Source organism: Podarcis pityusensis (assembly GCF_964106645.2).
Source record: "Podarcis pityusensis genome assembly, chromosome: 9".
Taxonomy (NCBI): Eukaryota; Metazoa; Chordata; class Lepidosauria; order Squamata; family Lacertidae; genus Podarcis; species Podarcis pityusensis.
In genome coordinates this window covers 38,832,648-38,850,501 of record NC_138034.1, presented here as the reverse complement: position 1 = coordinate 38,850,501, position 17,854 = coordinate 38,832,648, and the positions used below count along the sequence as shown (strand labels likewise).

At 45.3% G+C, this 17,854-nt stretch overlaps 2 protein-coding genes across 5 annotated transcripts in view; one reads left to right on the top strand and one right to left on the bottom strand.

The window, feature by feature from the left end:
• The window catches only part of LRBA (LPS responsive beige-like anchor protein), a 360,426-nt gene that overhangs the window by 144,608 nt on the left and 197,964 nt on the right, over positions 1-17,854 (bottom strand). For all 4 annotated transcript variants that reach the window (XM_081021326.1, XM_081021329.1, XM_081021328.1 and 1 more), the window contains exons 39-40: positions 15,845-15,991; positions 13,173-13,309 (exon numbers count right to left, since the gene is read on the bottom strand). In XM_081021326.1, coding sequence (XP_080877452.1) covers positions 13,173-13,309; positions 15,845-15,991 — 284 coding nt within the window. The remainder of the gene's footprint in view (positions 1-13,172; positions 13,310-15,844; positions 15,992-17,854) is intronic.
• MAB21L2 (mab-21 like 2) lies at positions 7,553-10,150 on the top strand. Its single transcript, XM_081021481.1, has one exon. It carries the CDS (start codon positions 8,435-8,437, stop codon positions 9,512-9,514), a length of 1,080 nt encoding a protein of 359 aa, XP_080877607.1. The 5' UTR covers positions 7,553-8,434; the 3' UTR covers positions 9,515-10,150.

Here is a 17,854-nt window from a genome sequence, read left to right as displayed (position 1 = left end):
AGAAAATGAAGGATAAAGTGCGAGACTGGTTACATTACGCTCAGATTAAAGAAGTTTTTAAAAATGACAAGAAATTAGGGTTCCAGGTGGAGAAATCGAAACTAGAAACAGAATTGTTAGAACCAAAGATTAAGGTACTTTCAAGGATGTATAACTTGCTGTTAAAATGGAATACACAAGATGAAATGGTCAAATCGGCTATGATAAGGTGGGCACAGGACATTGGGTATAATATTATGTTTGAGGACTGGGAAAAGTTGTGGAGTACTGGATTGAAATTTACTGCATGCAATGCTTTGAAAGAAAATGTAATGAAAATGATATATAGATGGTATATGACCCCAGTTAAACTTGCAAAAATTTACCACCTGTCTGATAATAAGTGTTGGAAATGTAAAGAGTGTGAAGGAACATTTTTCCACCTCTGGTGGACCTGCCCTAAAGTGAAGGCGTTCTGGGAAATGATTTATAATGAACTGAAAAAGGTATTTAAATATACCTTCACTAAGAAACCAGAGGCCTTTCTTTTGGGTATTGTCGGCCAAGGGGTGGTAAGGAAGGACCGGACATTTTTTATGTATGCAACAACAGCAGCAAGGATACTACTTGCAAAGCATTGGAAAGCTCAAGATCTACCCACGCTGGAAGAATGGCAGATGCAACTGATAGACTACATGGAACTGGCTGAGATGACCGGCAGAATTCGTGACCTGGGAGAAGAGAGGACTGAGGAGGATTGGAAGAAATTTAAGAATTATTTACAAAAACATTGCAACTTGAGTGAATGCTAAACAGGATGCTAGATCAAAATAATTGAGCACCACTAATTTAGATGATTTTAAGAAAATAAGTGAGATTGAGAAAATATAACTTTTTTTTGAGAACTAGAAGACTATGAAAACTAGAAGGGATATAAGAATGCAAATAAGATAATAAATTGCTGACAAAATGTTATAACGATGAAAGTGGGTGCGGGAGATGTGAGGAAGTCCAAAGAAAATGTGAAATTATGTTAAGATATATGTTACATTGTTTATTATGTTGATTTCTATTGTAAAACCTAATAAATATTTAAAAAAAAAAATAGAAAATGATTTCCACTGTTTAGTGTTGGAAAAACATACTTGCAATCTACATTGACTGACTCAGTGTTTCCTTTGCAAATATTAAAGCTATAAGAGGTTTTATGGAACAGCAACCAGAAAACTGAGGTTGACACACAGTGTATTTTTCAAAAGTGACATCACAGTTTTATATCACATCACAAACAAATGACATTGAACTTCAACCAGGGATATGAAGGTTTTAAAGTTAGGGTTTAAATAAGTGTCTTACTATAAATGCTACTTATTACAGCTGAGACTGTCTATGCCAAAACTCAAATCACAAGGATTGCATATCCCTTCCTTCTTGTGGAAACAGGATTCTCATAAGAGTATGGTTGGAAAATGCCAAAATGAGGCCATGACAAATTTACTAAAAATATATTGAAATGGTTTTAAACTACAAACAGCACGTTCAACATGTGCCACTGCAATTGCTTGTAAAATATCATCTACATTTTCTGCTGTCTAAAGTCACCAGAAAGCCTCAGGAGATCCATAATCCACATATTCAGTGCATACAATGAATTGACAGCAGGCAATGCTATAGAAAGGGGGCAACTGGAACCCAATTTGGTTCAAATAGATTAGAGAATTTGAAATTAGATTTTGCAGATTAGCTGAATTGCAGAAGGCCACCTTGAATGATTCAAGAAACTATAAATATGAAACATAGATATATATATATAACCTCACCATAATCAATAAAATCAACTTTGTTCTAGTACAACTGCAACATTCTAAAAGCAGCAGGGGGGGAAATCATTTTTATTTGCCTTTGATACAACTAAAGTTCCACTACTGCTGTGCTGTTCGGTTCTAGTAGCTGCTTGTCTCAGCAATGGATCATTCCAGTTTCAATATAAGTTTATTGTTCTCGCCAAAGGACATGACAAACCTGCAGCAACAGTACCAATAAAACAATACAGATCATACAACTAAAGTTAGTCTTCTCATATTGTGAACTACTTCAGTAACAGTGGGGGACTAGGACCTAGGAGACCAGGGTTCACATCCCAACTCAGCTATGAAGCTCTCGCTTCAGTGACCCTGGGCTAGTTACTGCCTCTCAGCAAAACCTACTTCACAGGGTTGTGGCGGGGAGGGGATTAAATGAGGAGAGGGAGAACCATGTACAGCACCTTAAGCTCCTTGGAGAAAAAGGTGGGATATAAATGCAACAATTAAATATAAATATATGCATCAACGCATCAATGCATTCATGAACAGATTCAAACCATGGTTCCATGCAAGTTCTGCTAATTTCAATAAAACTCTCTTCCAAGTAAAGTGGTTTAGATCATAAAGTTGTTAAATGAACACACTGGGAACTATTACAGTGAATTATAAAAGTAATTGTGATACTGCCCCAAAAAAATCAAAGAAGCTTTCCCTTTTCCGACATATACCTTTACATACATCTAGAAAATAAGAAATAAGAGGAAAGCGCAGTCTTGGAGGGGCAGTGGCTGAAGTGGATGGAGAAAGGAGAAAAAACTTACACACCAAATACAGCCTTGTAAATCACTAGATAGCCATTTATGTGTTAGTTAACTCTTGTGCCTTTCAAGCTTCTAAACAAAATTAAGATACAAGTATTGCTCTTTAAAAATGTATAAGCTCTGTAGTAATTAAGTAAAAGGAACCCTTTCTTCCGAAACATAAAGGAAGTACACACCACAGGACAATTTACAACACTAAGCTCTCAAACAGAAGAGAAAAAGGCAAAATAAAAATCCGCCCACAAATTTATAAAGAAAAGATCCTGGAAATGTAAACAGGATTATAGCTGTCATTCCTCCAGATGCATTTACTTTACCCATTGACTTATTTTTGCTGTTGAGGAACACAACATCCACTCCTGAATCATTTCTTTTCAAATTCAAACATTCCCTGCAGCAGTTCAAGCTTCATCAGCAGAGCAGGAATGTATGAAAATGACAGGCAAAGGGCATTAGTTCTTTTCCCAGACTGTTCTTCTATAAATGGAAGCACAGAATTCTGCCGCAAAGAATGTTTAGCTAACTTGGTTAAAATATCGCCTGAAAATTTTAAGATGAACTGAAAAATTAAGTTGACTGTAGGATACATTTCACGCTATTGTCCTTAAACTGAATTTAAAGTAAACCAATGGTATTTATTAATTATGGGCTTCCAGAGATACATAATAACCATTCAATTTATTTATTTATTTATTTATTGCAGAGCCCAGTCACACACAAAAAGGACATGTCTCATCGTCCATGATTACAGAGGGTCTGAAACTCTTGAAAATTCAAAAGCAGACAAGAAAATGTGCCAAAGAGGTCCATGGTCTCAAGTCAATCCTCTTCCCGAAGTTCCTTAGAAATAGCCCACAGAAATGTTAGCTTGTCTCAGTAGAAGGACTCACAAAGCAATTGCATAAAAATAAAATTTAAAGCCAATAAAAAGTTGAGTGGCTGTCAAGCTCTGCATTTTTTTTACTATTTCCAGTTTACTCTAGCTACAGAAAGACCACCCTAGTTCCCCAGCTCCCATTTTCTTTATTCCAGATGTGTAAAAACAACCCACTTTCAAACTAAGCTGGTTTCCTGTAAATGCACAAGCTCTCTCACACACACACACTCCCTGAACAGAAAAAAGGAAGCTCTCCCTCGCAGTTCATTCATGCCAATTAAATGCCAGTGATTATACCTACCCATTCTTAACCTGTTTTAGCAGCAGCGCAAAACAAAAAAGGGAAAAGGATCCCTGGGAGAAGGCAAGGGAAGCCAGCGGGGCAAGCCAAGAAAAGAGCAAGACTCCCCATGCAAAGTCTCCTTTGGAGAAGCCCTCTGCTAACAACCTCGCTCTTCCTTGCTCCAGGCAGCGGCGTGCTGATGTTGGCACTGCCTAAACCAAACAAACACGATGTTTAACAGTCAAATAAAATGTCCCGCAGCCTCCCTAATGAATTTGTCAAGGCCCATCAGATCACCCCACCCCCCTCCCCTGCCTCATTAACTCAAGTATGATGAGACGGATTATAACGGGAGAATACAGATCAATCGGGCTGAAGCCTTCAAGTGGCTTTTAGCCTTGAGAGCTTCCCCTCCCAGACAGTCTCCCTCTCTCTCTCTGACTCTCTCTCTGGGTCCTTTTAATAGAATACAGTATCTCCTGCTCCTGGAGGGGCTGCCACTTCGCTTTAATACCCCATCAAGGAGCTGCTGATGGACTCCTTGACTCTCAAGACAGCCAAGGTGAAGTGACAGGGGCTCTTCCATGGCAGGCTCGCCTCGGATCTTCCGCTTTTCCCACCCCCCAGCAGCAAAAAATAACAACATGCTTTCAATTATTCATCCTTCTCTTCCCACCCACCCCCATCCTTCCCCTCGAAGAAGGGGAAAAAGCAAATTCCGCCACAGACGCTGCTGCTCTCTCGCAAGCAGCCAAGGCAGCCGCAGAAAGCGAGGCGCAGGCTTTTTCGCCGGCGTTATTTGCTAGAAAGTGTTTAAGTTTATTGCTCAAATGATGTTTCTAATTAGCGCTCCGGGCCATAAATCCGAAGCGGCTTTTGTTTCAAACTGATTTATTATTTACTAGAGCGTCGACCTCAGTCTGGTGGGGTGGTGGTGGAGGGGAATAGTGGAAAGAAAGAAAGAAAAAAAGAGAGAAAAAGAGTAATGGTAAACGAATTGTTTGGAAAATCAAAACGAGGAGGAGGAGGAAGGTGAGCAAACTCGGAGCCTTCCCTCCGGGCCGCAAAGCTGCCCACGGAGAGAAAAGGCGCTTGGTGCCCGGCTGGAGCCGTCAGCTCACGGAGGGAATTGCCCAGTCCGTGCAGGCAGCCTTTCTTTCCCTTTTTAGGGTCACCTGGACGGCAGCCTGACCCAGGGGAGTCGCTTTGTAAGCTGACTCGCCGAAGTCGGGGTTCCGCGCGCCCTGGGCGCGTCTCGGCAGCCGGTTGAGGGCGAAGAAGGATGGACGTGCGTTTCTCAGACGTCAAGGTGAACGGGCCCCAGAGGGGACACCGCCAAGCAAGGGAGCAGGGAAGTAGGTGGTTGCCAAGCAGGAGTCTGGCTGGCTAGCGACAAAGACCTAGAAATGGCTCTTGGAGCGGGGTGTGCAGTTGTGCGATTGCTGCTCCTGGACAGCAGCTCCACCGCCACGTCCAGTTTTCAAAATACGTGAGCAATTTTGAGAATACTGGGCGCCACGGCGAGGACGAAACTGAGCAGCGACACCATCGCCTCGTCTGCCCTTGAAGTTGATTGTTTCTGGGCAACTGGGCTCTTTCTTGAGCTCTCGCCAGTTCCGCGGAGAAGCAAACAGAAGGCGACACACACACACGTGTCACGTCCTCCTCTATCCTCCCCAGGTGCTCCGACCTCGAACAATCTCCTAACATCTCAGAATTGAGCATCTAGGTAAGGACACTGTCTGGGATCGGAGCATACATGTTGAAAACAATCCTGGAGCTTGGAAGTAAGCCTTCCCCATCACGGTCGGTGCGACCAGGTGGCAGGACCGCAGCCGGCCAAAGCCAAGTTGACTCAAGTCAGCCGCCCGGTAGTCGATGGGGCTTACTCCCTTGTAAGTGCCTTCAGAGTTGCAGCCGAAATCTGTTTCCTCCAAAGCAGCGCCTGCCTTCCTGGTTGCGACGGGAGGCATTGATAGGAGAGGGAATTCTTCTGCCTAGATTTGCTTCTCTCCACCGTTGTCCCGCGACGGCTTGTTTCCACCGCCTCAGCGGCAGTGACATCTTCCCTCCAAGATATCTAGTCTCCTCTGCTTGGGTCGGGTCTCTTTCCTTGCCCGAGGCAGGCATCTGGCAGGCAACGTGGATGGAGCCTGTTTCGGAGAGGAGGATGATCTAGCCGACGGGACAGGAGAAGGCAAGGGACACACACCTGTTCCAAGCAACTGTTGAGCTTCTAAAGACCTTTCCAAGTCTACGGGGAACTTGACTATTCCCTGGCACGTGGAATATATCCAGAGAAGCCCTGTGGGCAAATATCACGTTCAATTTAGAAAGGCTGGGAGTTGGCGGGGCGGGGGGACCGAGGAGGAGAGACAAGGCGAGGCTCGCCATAGTCTTCTTTCTGGCCATGAGAGCAATATGCAGCGGAGTTCGTAGTTCGCTTCCCAGAGGCTGGAATATAATTGCTGACTTGCAGCGTTGCACGAGATGTATCATCATCATAATCAACAACGGAATGACAGACACGATTAAAAAGGGAAAAGAAGCGCACTCGTCCATGTTAAAAAAAACAACAAAAGCCCATCGCACAATTAAAGCAAAAGGCTTCAAGAAATTCAAAATGTTAGAGAAGCGGATTATTTATTAAGATTCTGTAAGAGATCTATAAGAATATTTAAATTTGGGAGGGAAAGGGCCGCTGTCTCAGTTTTTACTGTTTTCCTCCCCAGCACAAATACTGAGGATCGAGAAGATTTGACACTTCAGCAATTATTACCAATTAAATGTAAACGATCAAGCTGCGGCTGGTGTCTATCTTAACACAGAGAAATATGCGATTGCGCGCACACAAAATCTCAACAGCCGAAATCCGCTGGGGCTGGAGGAAAGATTCCTGTTACTTTCGTAAACACCGAACTGTGTACATGCCGAAACTCTCCAAAATGCACAGTTTCTTCCTGCCTCCCCGCGCAAGTAAATGGAATATTAAACCTTTTATACAGCGGGTACATATGATCTCACAACAACAGGCCAGCTGCATGGCGCAGGATTTATAACTTTTAAGTAGAACCCTCATTTAGGGTTGTAAAACAAGGTGTACTATTCCGTTCCAATAACTGTCTCACTTTCAGTAATGTTGGGTCTGCGGAGCAGCTACAGAAGATTTATGCTTGCACAGAAGTACTGAACCTTTCCCCCTTTTTATTTTACTTCCCCCCCCCCTTGCCCTCCAATACTTCAACGTTACTACAGCTAGTCAGTGCGGGGAAGCGAATTTTACACACCCGCACGCACCACCCTCGGCGCTTCAGTTGGTGCAGGTACACCTTGATCTTGAACATCACTGCAAAACACGCAGAGATCTTGCCAGAGCGCTTGCCGTGGTGTGTTTCGTGGCAATATTTAATTCCCGCCAAATTGCTGCATGGAATCGTTCTTATAGGGGCTATGGCTCTTCCTCCCTGGCTTTCCAGGGAAAGGGAGCTTCATGTTTGTTTGCCACATATGTGTGTGCGTGCGCGCAATCTGTGCATGTGCCTCAAGCATCTCTCCAGCGTCTTCCCCTTCTCTCCCCCCCCCCGCCCCACTCCCAATACAATACGCAGTAGTGGCGGGCCCAGCACAGAACGTGCACACCGCCCGGCCCTGCGATTGGCTGGCCCTCTGACAGCTCGGCCCGCGATTGTAGGATTCCGGAGCTCCGCCTCCGTTCGGAAGGACCTTCGGACCATTCATAAACTAAACAACACTCTCCGCAAACCCAGAGACCTCCAGACGTCCAGGCCGGGAGAGGCGCAGGAAAGTAACCAGAGCGGCTGCATCCAATTCCAAAGGTGGGAGGGGGAAGGAAGCGGAAAACAGGAGGAGTAGGGGGGGGGCGAAATCCTGGAAAGCGGAAAACTACACACACACACACACATACACACACCAGCGCGCGCGCAAAGAAGCTCAACTCGCCAACCTTGCCACTGCTCCAAGAGAAGATACGTTTCCAAAGAGAGATTCGCCTGTAAACAAAATTGAACCGAGGGAAGAAATGATCACAACGCGCTTTCGCTGGCTTGTGTTTAATAATAAAGAAATAAGAAGCAGGGGCGCCCGGCAGCAATAGGTTTCCACTCCGGTGGCTTCTTCGGACCAGGCCTCCAAGAAGCGATCATCGCCGCCGCCTCCCTGTCAGACGAAGGAGGCGGCCAGAAGCGCCGGTGCCAGAGAGAAAGAGAGGAGAAAGAGAGGAGAAAGAGAGCGGGTTTCTGCTTCTGGGCACCGGGCGCAAGCTCTCCCTCATCGCCGCCGTTTTCTACTTGGCCGCCGATCGCTTCTTTCCCGCTGGAAGCCAAGTTGCGCGAGTGCGAGAGAAGTTTCCCCATGAAGGACTGAAGCCCTCTCCGGCGGCTGCGCGCAGCTCCAATGTGAACAAGGAAGGGAGCCGGCCGCCAAACTTTGCCGCCCGAGGAAGCGGGCTGCTGCTGCTGCTGCTGCTGCCGCTTCCCCCCACCCGCCTGCCTGCCCGCCCGGGGTGGTGGTGGTGCTGCCCGGTGCTGCCCACTGGCGCTGCGGTGCTCGTCTGGAGCAGGCTTGGCGTGCGCGGGCGCGCGCGGCGGCGGCGTTGGATCCGTCCACGTACTGCGAGAGCCCGGTGTACAGCCCGGACGTGTGCCCCAACATGATCGCGGCGCAGGCCAAGCTGGTGTACCAGCTGAACAAGTACTACACGGAGCGCTGCCAGGCGCGTAAGGCGGCCATCGCCAAGACCATCCGCGAGGTGTGCAAGGTGGTGTCCGACGTGCTCAAGGAGGTGGAGGTGCAGGAGCCGCGCTTCATCAGCTCGCTGAGCGAGATCGACGCGCGCTACGAGGGCCTGGAGGTCATCTCGCCCACCGAGTTCGAGGTGGTGCTCTACCTCAACCAGATGGGCGTCTTCAACTTCGTCGACGACGGCTCGCTGCCCGGCTGCGCCGTGCTCAAGCTGAGCGACGGCCGCAAGCGGAGCATGTCGCTCTGGGTGGAGTTCATCACGGCCTCCGGCTACCTGTCGGCGCGCAAGATCCGCTCGCGCTTCCAGACGCTGGTGGCGCAGGCGGTGGACAAGTGCAGCTACCGCGACGTGGTCAAGATGATCGCCGACACCAGCGAGGTAAAGCTGCGCATCCGAGAGCGCTACGTGGTGCAGATCACGCCCGCCTTCAAGTGCACGGGCATCTGGCCGCGCAGCGCGGCGCAGTGGCCGCTGCCGCACATCCCCTGGCCGGGGCCCAACCGCGTGGCCGAGGTGAAGGCGGAGGGCTTCAACCTGCTCTCCAAGGAGTGCTACTCGCTGACGGGCAAGCAGAGCTCGGCCGAGAGCGACGCCTGGGTGCTGCAGTTCGGCGAGGCCGAGAACCGCCTGCTGCTGGGCGGCTGCCGCAACAAGTGCCTGTCGGTGCTCAAGACGCTGCGCGACCGCCACCTCGAGCTGCCCGGCCAGCCGCTCAACAACTACCACATGAAGACGCTGCTGCTCTACGAGTGCGAGAAGCACCCGCGGGAGACCGACTGGGACGAGGCGTGCCTGGGCGACCGGCTCAACGGCATCCTGCTGCAGCTCATCTCGTGCCTGCAGTGCCGGCGCTGCCCGCACTACTTCCTGCCCAACCTCGACCTCTTCCAAGGCAAGCCCCACTCGGCCCTCGAGAGCGCCGCCAAGCAGACCTGGCGCCTGGCCAGGGAGATCCTCACCAACCCCAAGAGCCTCGACAAGCTATAGAAGAGCGGGGGGGGGGAGAGAAGGGGGTTGGAAAAGGCCGGGAGAAAGAGGGACAGAAATCAAAGACTGCGCGGAACCCGAATTAAAGACAAAACTCTTATTTAAAAACAAGAAGAGGAACGGGGAGCAGCGGGCATCCACGGCCCCACCAAAGCGCAAAAAGGACTCCATGCCTAGCAGCGGGCACCGGCGCTCTCCCTCTCTCCTTTTTTTAAATAAAAAAATAAATAAATTAAAAAGACACTTAAAAACAGCGGCGGGACTTTACGACAGCCAAACGAAACCCAAGGTACATTTCATTTTTCTCTTCCCCCTCCACCCCCCATATTAAGTGTATGTCATTCGTTCCCCCCGCTTTTCTCTTTCTCTCGTTCGTCTGCCTGAATGTTGTCACGAAGTGGGGGAGGGGGAGAAACCAGAATTATTTAACTATATGTACTTTTTTTTTTCCTTTCGAAAGAAAGGGATGGGGGAAGAGAACCGAACAGAAAGCCCCAGACACACACGAAAAGTTTACTGATGCTAAATGTATTTCAGTGCCAAGTCAGATCATGCGTCCTCCTCCTTTCCCTAAAGCTGACTTGTTCAAAACAGTAATAATAATAATAAATAATAAACAAAATGGTTTTAACTTTACATTGCCTTCGTGTGGGTTTATTCTAAAATTCAGGCAACGGATAGCCTGTTATTTCCACTTCTCCGTAAAGAAGGGATATCTCTCTCACACAAATATCTATGGATGGAAGGGAACAAAATAACACAATGTTAAGGGAGATCTCTGGGGCGGGGAACCCCCCAGTAAATATCTTTTTAACATCTCTGTTTTCTGTTACAGAAGATATGTAAATATTCAGGTGGGGAAAGAAGCATTTATACTTAAAAACAATAACAACTTATGTGTTTGGTAATATTTGGGGCTGCATTAACAGTGGCTATGAGATTGAGTATACATTCATTATGTGAAGGAGAGGATAATTTCTCTCTGCATGTGGGCTTCTCATTTATTAAAGCTGAGTAAGTACCCAAGTCCAATTTGACTTTGAATTTCAAGGCCATATAGATTTACTCTGAATTATTAATACCCTACAACTAGTCAATTTATTTGCTGCAAACATTTGGTTTCCTCTGGCTTTTATGTAGACCCTGCTTCAGGAAGAAAGGATATAGAACAAAATACAAAAGGGAACTAGACCTTTAACAGGGTTTTTTAATGTTATGCTAGCATCCCCAGGACCATGCATTTCCATATTAAAATGATTTGCATTTGAGAAAAGGATTTTCAAATTGTTCTAGTGAATTTGTTTCCCCTTTTTATTTATTTAAATAGTTCCACATTATGGCTTCAGGCTTTATACAAACAAAGTTTAGATTTTTACAAACACAAAAAAAAACCTACTTAGTCCACTAGGATATTTTCCAACATGTTTTCTCTAAATGTGAAGCTCTATTCTAAAATATGTTTACTTGGCAGTAAGTAGCATTTCCTTCAGTGGGGCTGTGTGAAGTGGACAGGAGCCCCAGCATTATGGGTATTTTATTATTCAAGAAAATCTGTTTTTAAATTATTTGAATGAATTCCCCCCCACCCCCAAAAAGTGTGTTTTTAAATTTATTGAGGACTTATTTGAAGTAGGGGCCCACACACAGACAAACCTATAATTGAAGAGGTAGAGTCCTACCATATTTCACAAATCATCTCATACCATTAGGAAACTAAACATATTTTCTACCTTTATATAAATGCATCTACTTGCACAACAGCTCTGTTTTGGTTTGGTTTTTTCCTAGAGCAATGTGGCTTCATATTCAAAATCTTTTTTTCTGTGACAAATTATTTGAGTATGGCTCAAAATAAATTGAGGGTCTCCCCTGCCTCACTCCAAGAGCAAGTCTGAGCTCATAGTACTACAGCTTGCTTGTTAAAAACAGCCTTGTAGTAGGAATATAAACTTTGATGTTATCAGCATCAATGCTGCATCCAGTTCAGGTTTTATTTCAAAACTCCTGTCATAATGTTTTCTTTCCCAGGAGTTTAGAAAAACACACAGAGAAGCCGAATTTATCAAACTGAGGAAGGCCCATTAAATAGGCATCTGAGCAAACGCAGGATTGGTATTCAAAGGGGAGATGTTGTTACTCAAGCTCTAGTTACCCATATCTTCTGGGAAAGGGGTGGGGGAGAAGAGAAAGGGAAACATGGGGAAACGCCAGTGCTTGTAAGAGAATGATGTCGCATTGTTGCATGACTTCATAACCAAAACACCAGTAAGCTTTGAGAGTTTTCACCAAAGGAAATAAATAGTTTGGAGTCTCTCTCTCTCTAACATTTCCTATTTTCAAGATTAAACATGGCTACTTTTCTATGATCCCTATCTCTACCGCAAAGTTAAAAAGTACAGTCAGTTTAAGCTGCCTGTTCATTTTCATTTTTAAGATGGAAAAGGAATAGTTGTATCCTTCAAAGGGGAGGGGGAAGATAGCAGAGGGATCTCACCCTACATTACTCCTTGAATGATGCACAAGGGCTGAACAGCCACATTTGATTAATATATACTGTAGCTTCTTGTATTGTAATGAGTTCTAAGAAATAGGCTGTGTTAGTATTTTACAGTACGTCTTCATTGATGACTGCTTTTTCAATTTTAATATCAAAGAGCACCAAAATAACATGCAAACAAATTGAAGCTACTTCTCAATTCTAAACCTTTTACTTTCACCCTAATACTCGAAAGTTTATGTACTTCAAAGAAAACTTCATAGTTTTAATATGCTACTGTTATAGTAAAGTAAAAGCTTTAAAAAACAACTGCAACATTAAGCAAGGTCTAGTTCAAGTCCCCACTATCCATTAACCTTTTCAGAAAGATGTATTCAAAAAAATAAAATTGAACAGAGATACAACAAAAAAGTACCCACTAATAGAAATACAGTATACATTTTTGTCTTTTTTTCTCCCTGAAGAAAGCACTGCATTTTAGCAATTGCTTTAGTGAAATTTGGGAGACATTTATCTACCATAACACATTTTAGGTGGAAAAGGCACACTCAGTAATCACATTTTAGTATTATGGAAGCTTCCTAAGTGCAATTCTTATAGTAGTCATTAACACTGTGAGCAAAAACGATTTTCTGGGGATGGGAGGAATGACTTTTATTACCCTTGCATTTAAAGATCATTATAATCTGAACAAAGCATTGAGTTGGGAAACTGAAGCACAACACAAAATATATTATTAAAATATATAGTATCAAGTGGCAATTATGTTCTCTGAATAAGCATGTACAAACTCTTCAGCCTGCTACAAAGTAATATAAAGCAAATGTAAGAAATCAGTGAGTACCATAAAAAAGTTGAGGTAAAACAAAGGCTTCAATAGATAACACCACTAAACTTTCACACATTCTCTTGCTCTAATGCAGTTTTATTCAAAGCATTTCCCAGGAGGCTTTCTGCCCTATGAAGTAATTAGCACTGGAACTGGGGTGAATTGTTTTTCATACTTACATGAGTGCCACTAGCACGAAAACTCCGCAAATGACAAACTCACAAATATGAGAAACTTGTGTCCAATGGATTTAGAAAGTACTGGGTGAAAAATTAAAGGTTTCTTGTAATTTGTCACAAGGGTTAGTACAAGAGGGGTCAATGATCTCTTACCTTGGGGTCAATTTTCTTAAAACTCGGCTCTTCTTCATCTACCTCAAAATACAGTTCAGAGGCGGTGATGGAAAGTGTGCCCTTCACTACTGCGCAAGGGGCCACAAGCTGAGCTGGTGTAGACAGACTAACAGGACCTACCAAAGGGAAAGAAACAAAAACCACAGTCCAACACCTTGTTACCAGTGGTCTCCGCAACAAGCACAGATGCACAGATATAAGTGTATGTTCTTCTTTTATTAGCTCTCTTTAATCCAATGCCACCCTCCACAAAAAGGACTGGATTTATAAATTAAATTCTTATAAGTCCCCAGTCCCCCGCAAGTACACATGCAATGCATTTGCTGCACTTGGGACTGCCAGACATTTGAACAACTACAGCTGCAAACAATGCAAACAATTATGTATGCCATCTAGGTGGCTATTAGATCATCGAGCTTTCTTCTTCCAGAAATTTAGAAATACTTCAGAACCGAATACCTCATGTTCTAAACAATAATGCAAATGCATAAAGAGGAAGGTTGGATGGGAAATATTAGTTTCACATATGTGTGTGTAGGTTTGGGGGGAGTGGCAAACCAATTTGACCCAGATTTCCTGATGATTAGCTTATTTAGAAAGTTGCTTATGAGTTCTGTACATGGGTTTTTATTTTCATGCATGGCAGGGATCTATTGTTCAGAAGTTAAACGCTACCCATTGCTAGAGACTGAGACATATAGCATTTGAGAAGTGGGTTCAGCCTGCCTTTTAAATATTTTTCAAGGAATCCACACACAGTGTTAGTGCAGCTTAGGGACTGTGGGAATAAACAGCTGGAGCGTTGGTTTCCAACTGAATGAATTTTTATTGGAATAATCACATCTCCACAGGGTTTATCACAGAGACAGATCAGTGTACTACTCAAAACAATAGGCTGGGTACAGATCTAACAATATGCAGGCCATTATATAAAGCAGGAAAGTGGTTTATATTTGTCATCCAACTCATTAAAAAGCAGGGAACACAGAGACCACGGAAGGGCATATTTGTCAGCTGCAGGCCTTTGTTTAAAAATACTGTAAACTGCATGTGTGACACATTCCCTTTTGCATTAATAAAGTGTGTATAAATGAGGTGCACACGCTTAGGTAATCAATGGGTGAATAACTGCCAAAAAAATTCAGATGAATTGTCATTTCTGTCAATTGTTAGGAGGTGTGATGGTCTTTAATCTTGCATCAATCTCAATGTGTGCCAGTAGCACAATAGAGGAGATGCTCTGCTGAGATCAGAGCAGCTTTGCCCTCTATTCCCAGCGTACAAATACATTGTGTTTGCAGATGGGCATCCGAGAGCTGCACTACCTCCATGATTTCCCAAAGCTCATTCCCACAAATGGATGAAATAAGCAGCTATGTGTTCTTTTGCTGTCTCCCTTTGCCCTCTGTACATTAGCATGTAATCCAGGGAAGAAATAACATTTTTTCAATCACTTTCAGACATTCAATTACAGGGCAAGCAGACAGCTGCAGAAGCCAGGGCAGCTCAGGTCCCGCTGAAAACCCCTGACAATTTCAACTTCATTCGTAACCCACACTACTTTATTAGCAAGGATTACTTCTTAATCCTATTGCCATTGTCAAGATTATATAATTAAACTCCCCTTTCACCTCTATTACAGTATGAATGTATTAGCAGAAGCAACAAATGTAGAAGGGGGTGGAGAAGAGGAGGACATGGATTGGATGCTCTTGCAGGGTCTGTTGAAGAACAGGTTCATTGAGAGCCCCTCTATTAAATTATGTTGCTGCTTTACTGATTGGTGCAGCGCTTTGACAGTAGACTATATTTTCATGCTTAGTTTTTAATTATAAGGCACCAAACAGATGATGCAATAGGTAATGAACTGAAATAGAGATTTTTAGATCTTTGTGCATAAATAAAAATGAATAAGCCCCCATTTCCACTTCTTCCAGCAAAACAGAATTTAAACACAAGGGATATTCTTGTTTTGGGAGCGGACCAAGTGATATATACCTAGACCCAAAATTCTACACTATTCATTCCCAGATTGCAATTCCAGTCCAGTGAATAGGGGGCTTGGCTATAAACCTCTAAAGCAGAAAAACATTGTTTTGTTCAGTTTGCAACTAAGCCAATCTATTATGGTAAGAATAACCTGTTTCTCAGGTTTTTTTTTTTAAAAAGTAGTAAATGAAGGTTTAGACTTACACAAAGGAGGCTGGCAGAACAATTAGCTTAAAAGAATTACGGAATGATTGCCTTTGATGCAGAGAGGTGTTTTGCTTTTGAACAAATATATAAATACGCTTTATGATTTACTTGTTCAGATTGCCTTCTTGTTCCAATGCGCTGTAACACTAGTGTCAATGAGGTGGGAGGGGGGAAGCTAGCATAATCTACTTTTGTACAGGATCTGGCCTGACCTTTCATTCATATATATATATATATATATATATATCCAGCTAAAATTAATAATTTAAGTGGCAATATAAAGGTCATTTCCCCTATTCAGAAATTTATCTTCATTAATCCAGTTATGGGAAAGAGCCATATGCCCCATGTCTCCCCCCCCCCCTTGCAGAGAAGATGTTGCCAAGGAGGAGGTAAAGGAGTAAGGGGAGGGGGAACCAAGTCGGAAGGAGCAGGTAATAGACAGCTGAAGTTACCAGTTAAGTTCTCCAGTTCCTTCTCTTCAATGGATGACAAGGTATCATCGTCGCCTTCCAGGAGAATTTCGCTCTCAGAGTTCTGATTTCCTAAAGCCTGACTCTTGATGGACTGCTTTCCTTTAACAAGTACATCTTCATCTGGAGCTGAAATGAAAGAGAAACGCGGCTGTCCATCAACTCGGAGAGGCAACAGTTACAGGGAAGGAAGGTCGGGGAGGGGGGGGCGAGGAATAACCTTGCTTATTGCACACATGCCGGAGACTCAAGCAAAGAGGGGCTCAGCTGGGAATAAATCCGCCAGCCAGCCACCTCTAACCCACGCTGGTTGGGAAGCGAGTGAGCCGGCAGAGCTACTTGTAAACCGATTAACACAGCCAGGACTGAGAGCTTTTAGCCCTACTTACGAGATATTTGAAACAAGCATCCCCCTTCCAGTATTTTTAATTTTTTTACTACAACAACAACAACAAATATCCCCACCCACAATAATAATAATAAACCACAACTCACCCTGATAGCAAACTTATACCTCTGTAAATTAAATCAAAATGGGAGATTTAAAGAAAAGGGAACGAACTAGCTGGGTGCGTCTCAAGAAACCAAGACTGCAAGTCTATACTAGGCAGCAAGCCCCGTCGGAGTCAGGGGACCTGCTTCCGGGGGGGGGGGGGACATGCATGACCCCCAGTTGTAAAATGTGATCGAGCATCCTTATGTGGGGAGGGGATGCGATCCATAAACCAGCAAAGCAAGACCTTTTGCGTAAATCCAGCACCTCTGATTAACTCAGGAAGGAAGCACTTGGTGGGGTTGTCGATTTTTATTTTATTTTATTTTTGCCCCAACCACTTTGGTTTAACTGTTCTATGGCTAGGACTATTCTTTATTCAGGGGGAGCCAATTCAGACCTGGTGGAGCCCAGACACAGCAACGCCTTCCACATCACTCCAAACTCACACCGATTCTCCCGTCTGAGGACGGCTGCCTCGGGCTCTTCTCGGGCCGGCCAAGGAGCTGTGGACTCCGCCGGCTGCCAGCTCCTGGAAGGGGCTCCTTCGCCTTGCTGCCCTCGAAGCCTGAGAACGTGATGGCTTTGCCCGACGGGGGCTCCGGCCGCACTGCAGCCCCCGCCGCGGAGGGAGGGACGTCCCTCGCTGCTCTCTGGCTGGGCAGCCACGGGCAAAATGCAGCCGGACTCCCAAGGCGGCCCCGAGCCACAAACAACCCGCTGCCACCAGCCGTGGAGGGGCTGCTCCAAAGGGCAAGCCAGTAGCGTCCTTCGCGCACTGGCCCGAGGGAAGCCCCTTCGGACGTGCGGGGGCTACAGCATGCCTGCGACACAGGGGCGATCCTGTGCCTTTTTTACCCGGGAGTAACCCCCACTGCACAAAGGTCTGCCTTCGGAGTCAGTATGACAGGACGGCGCCGTTAAGGGGAAATCGCATAGGGCAGCTTTTGGGGGTTGCGCGCACGGTTGGCGAAGCTTCCTTTAAGGAATCTTGGAAAGTTCTTTTCTGCGCAACAAACTTGGGAACAGGGGTGCCAACTTGTATAAAAAATGGGGAGGGAGTAGCCCTTATAACTGATCACAAGAGGCGGCGCATGCACAGCATTTGAACAGACCATCAACCTTTTTTGAGGGGAGGCCCCCTCAAATATTTTATTGAGGGGGCGCGAATGGACCTCGGCCCCTGGGCGTTTGGTCCTATGCTTGGAAAGGTAGGAGGAGAGCTACGTGGCTCAAGGCTGGGGAACCGGATTACGTCTCCCAGCTCTACTCCGAGGGAAGCTGATCGTGTTAGGACGTCGTCCTAGGACCTTCCCTCGCTCGCTTCGCGCTTCGACAGCGAGCAGGATCCTGCAGATCCACACTAAGCCCCCCTTTTAGCCTGTCCTCTTTGAAGCTTCGAAGAGGTGCACCTGCGTCACGGCGAGAGGCAGCAAGGCAATCTCTCAGCAGGGCGGCACTGTTTGCCCTGAATGTTTCTCGGGGGGGGGGGGGTGCGA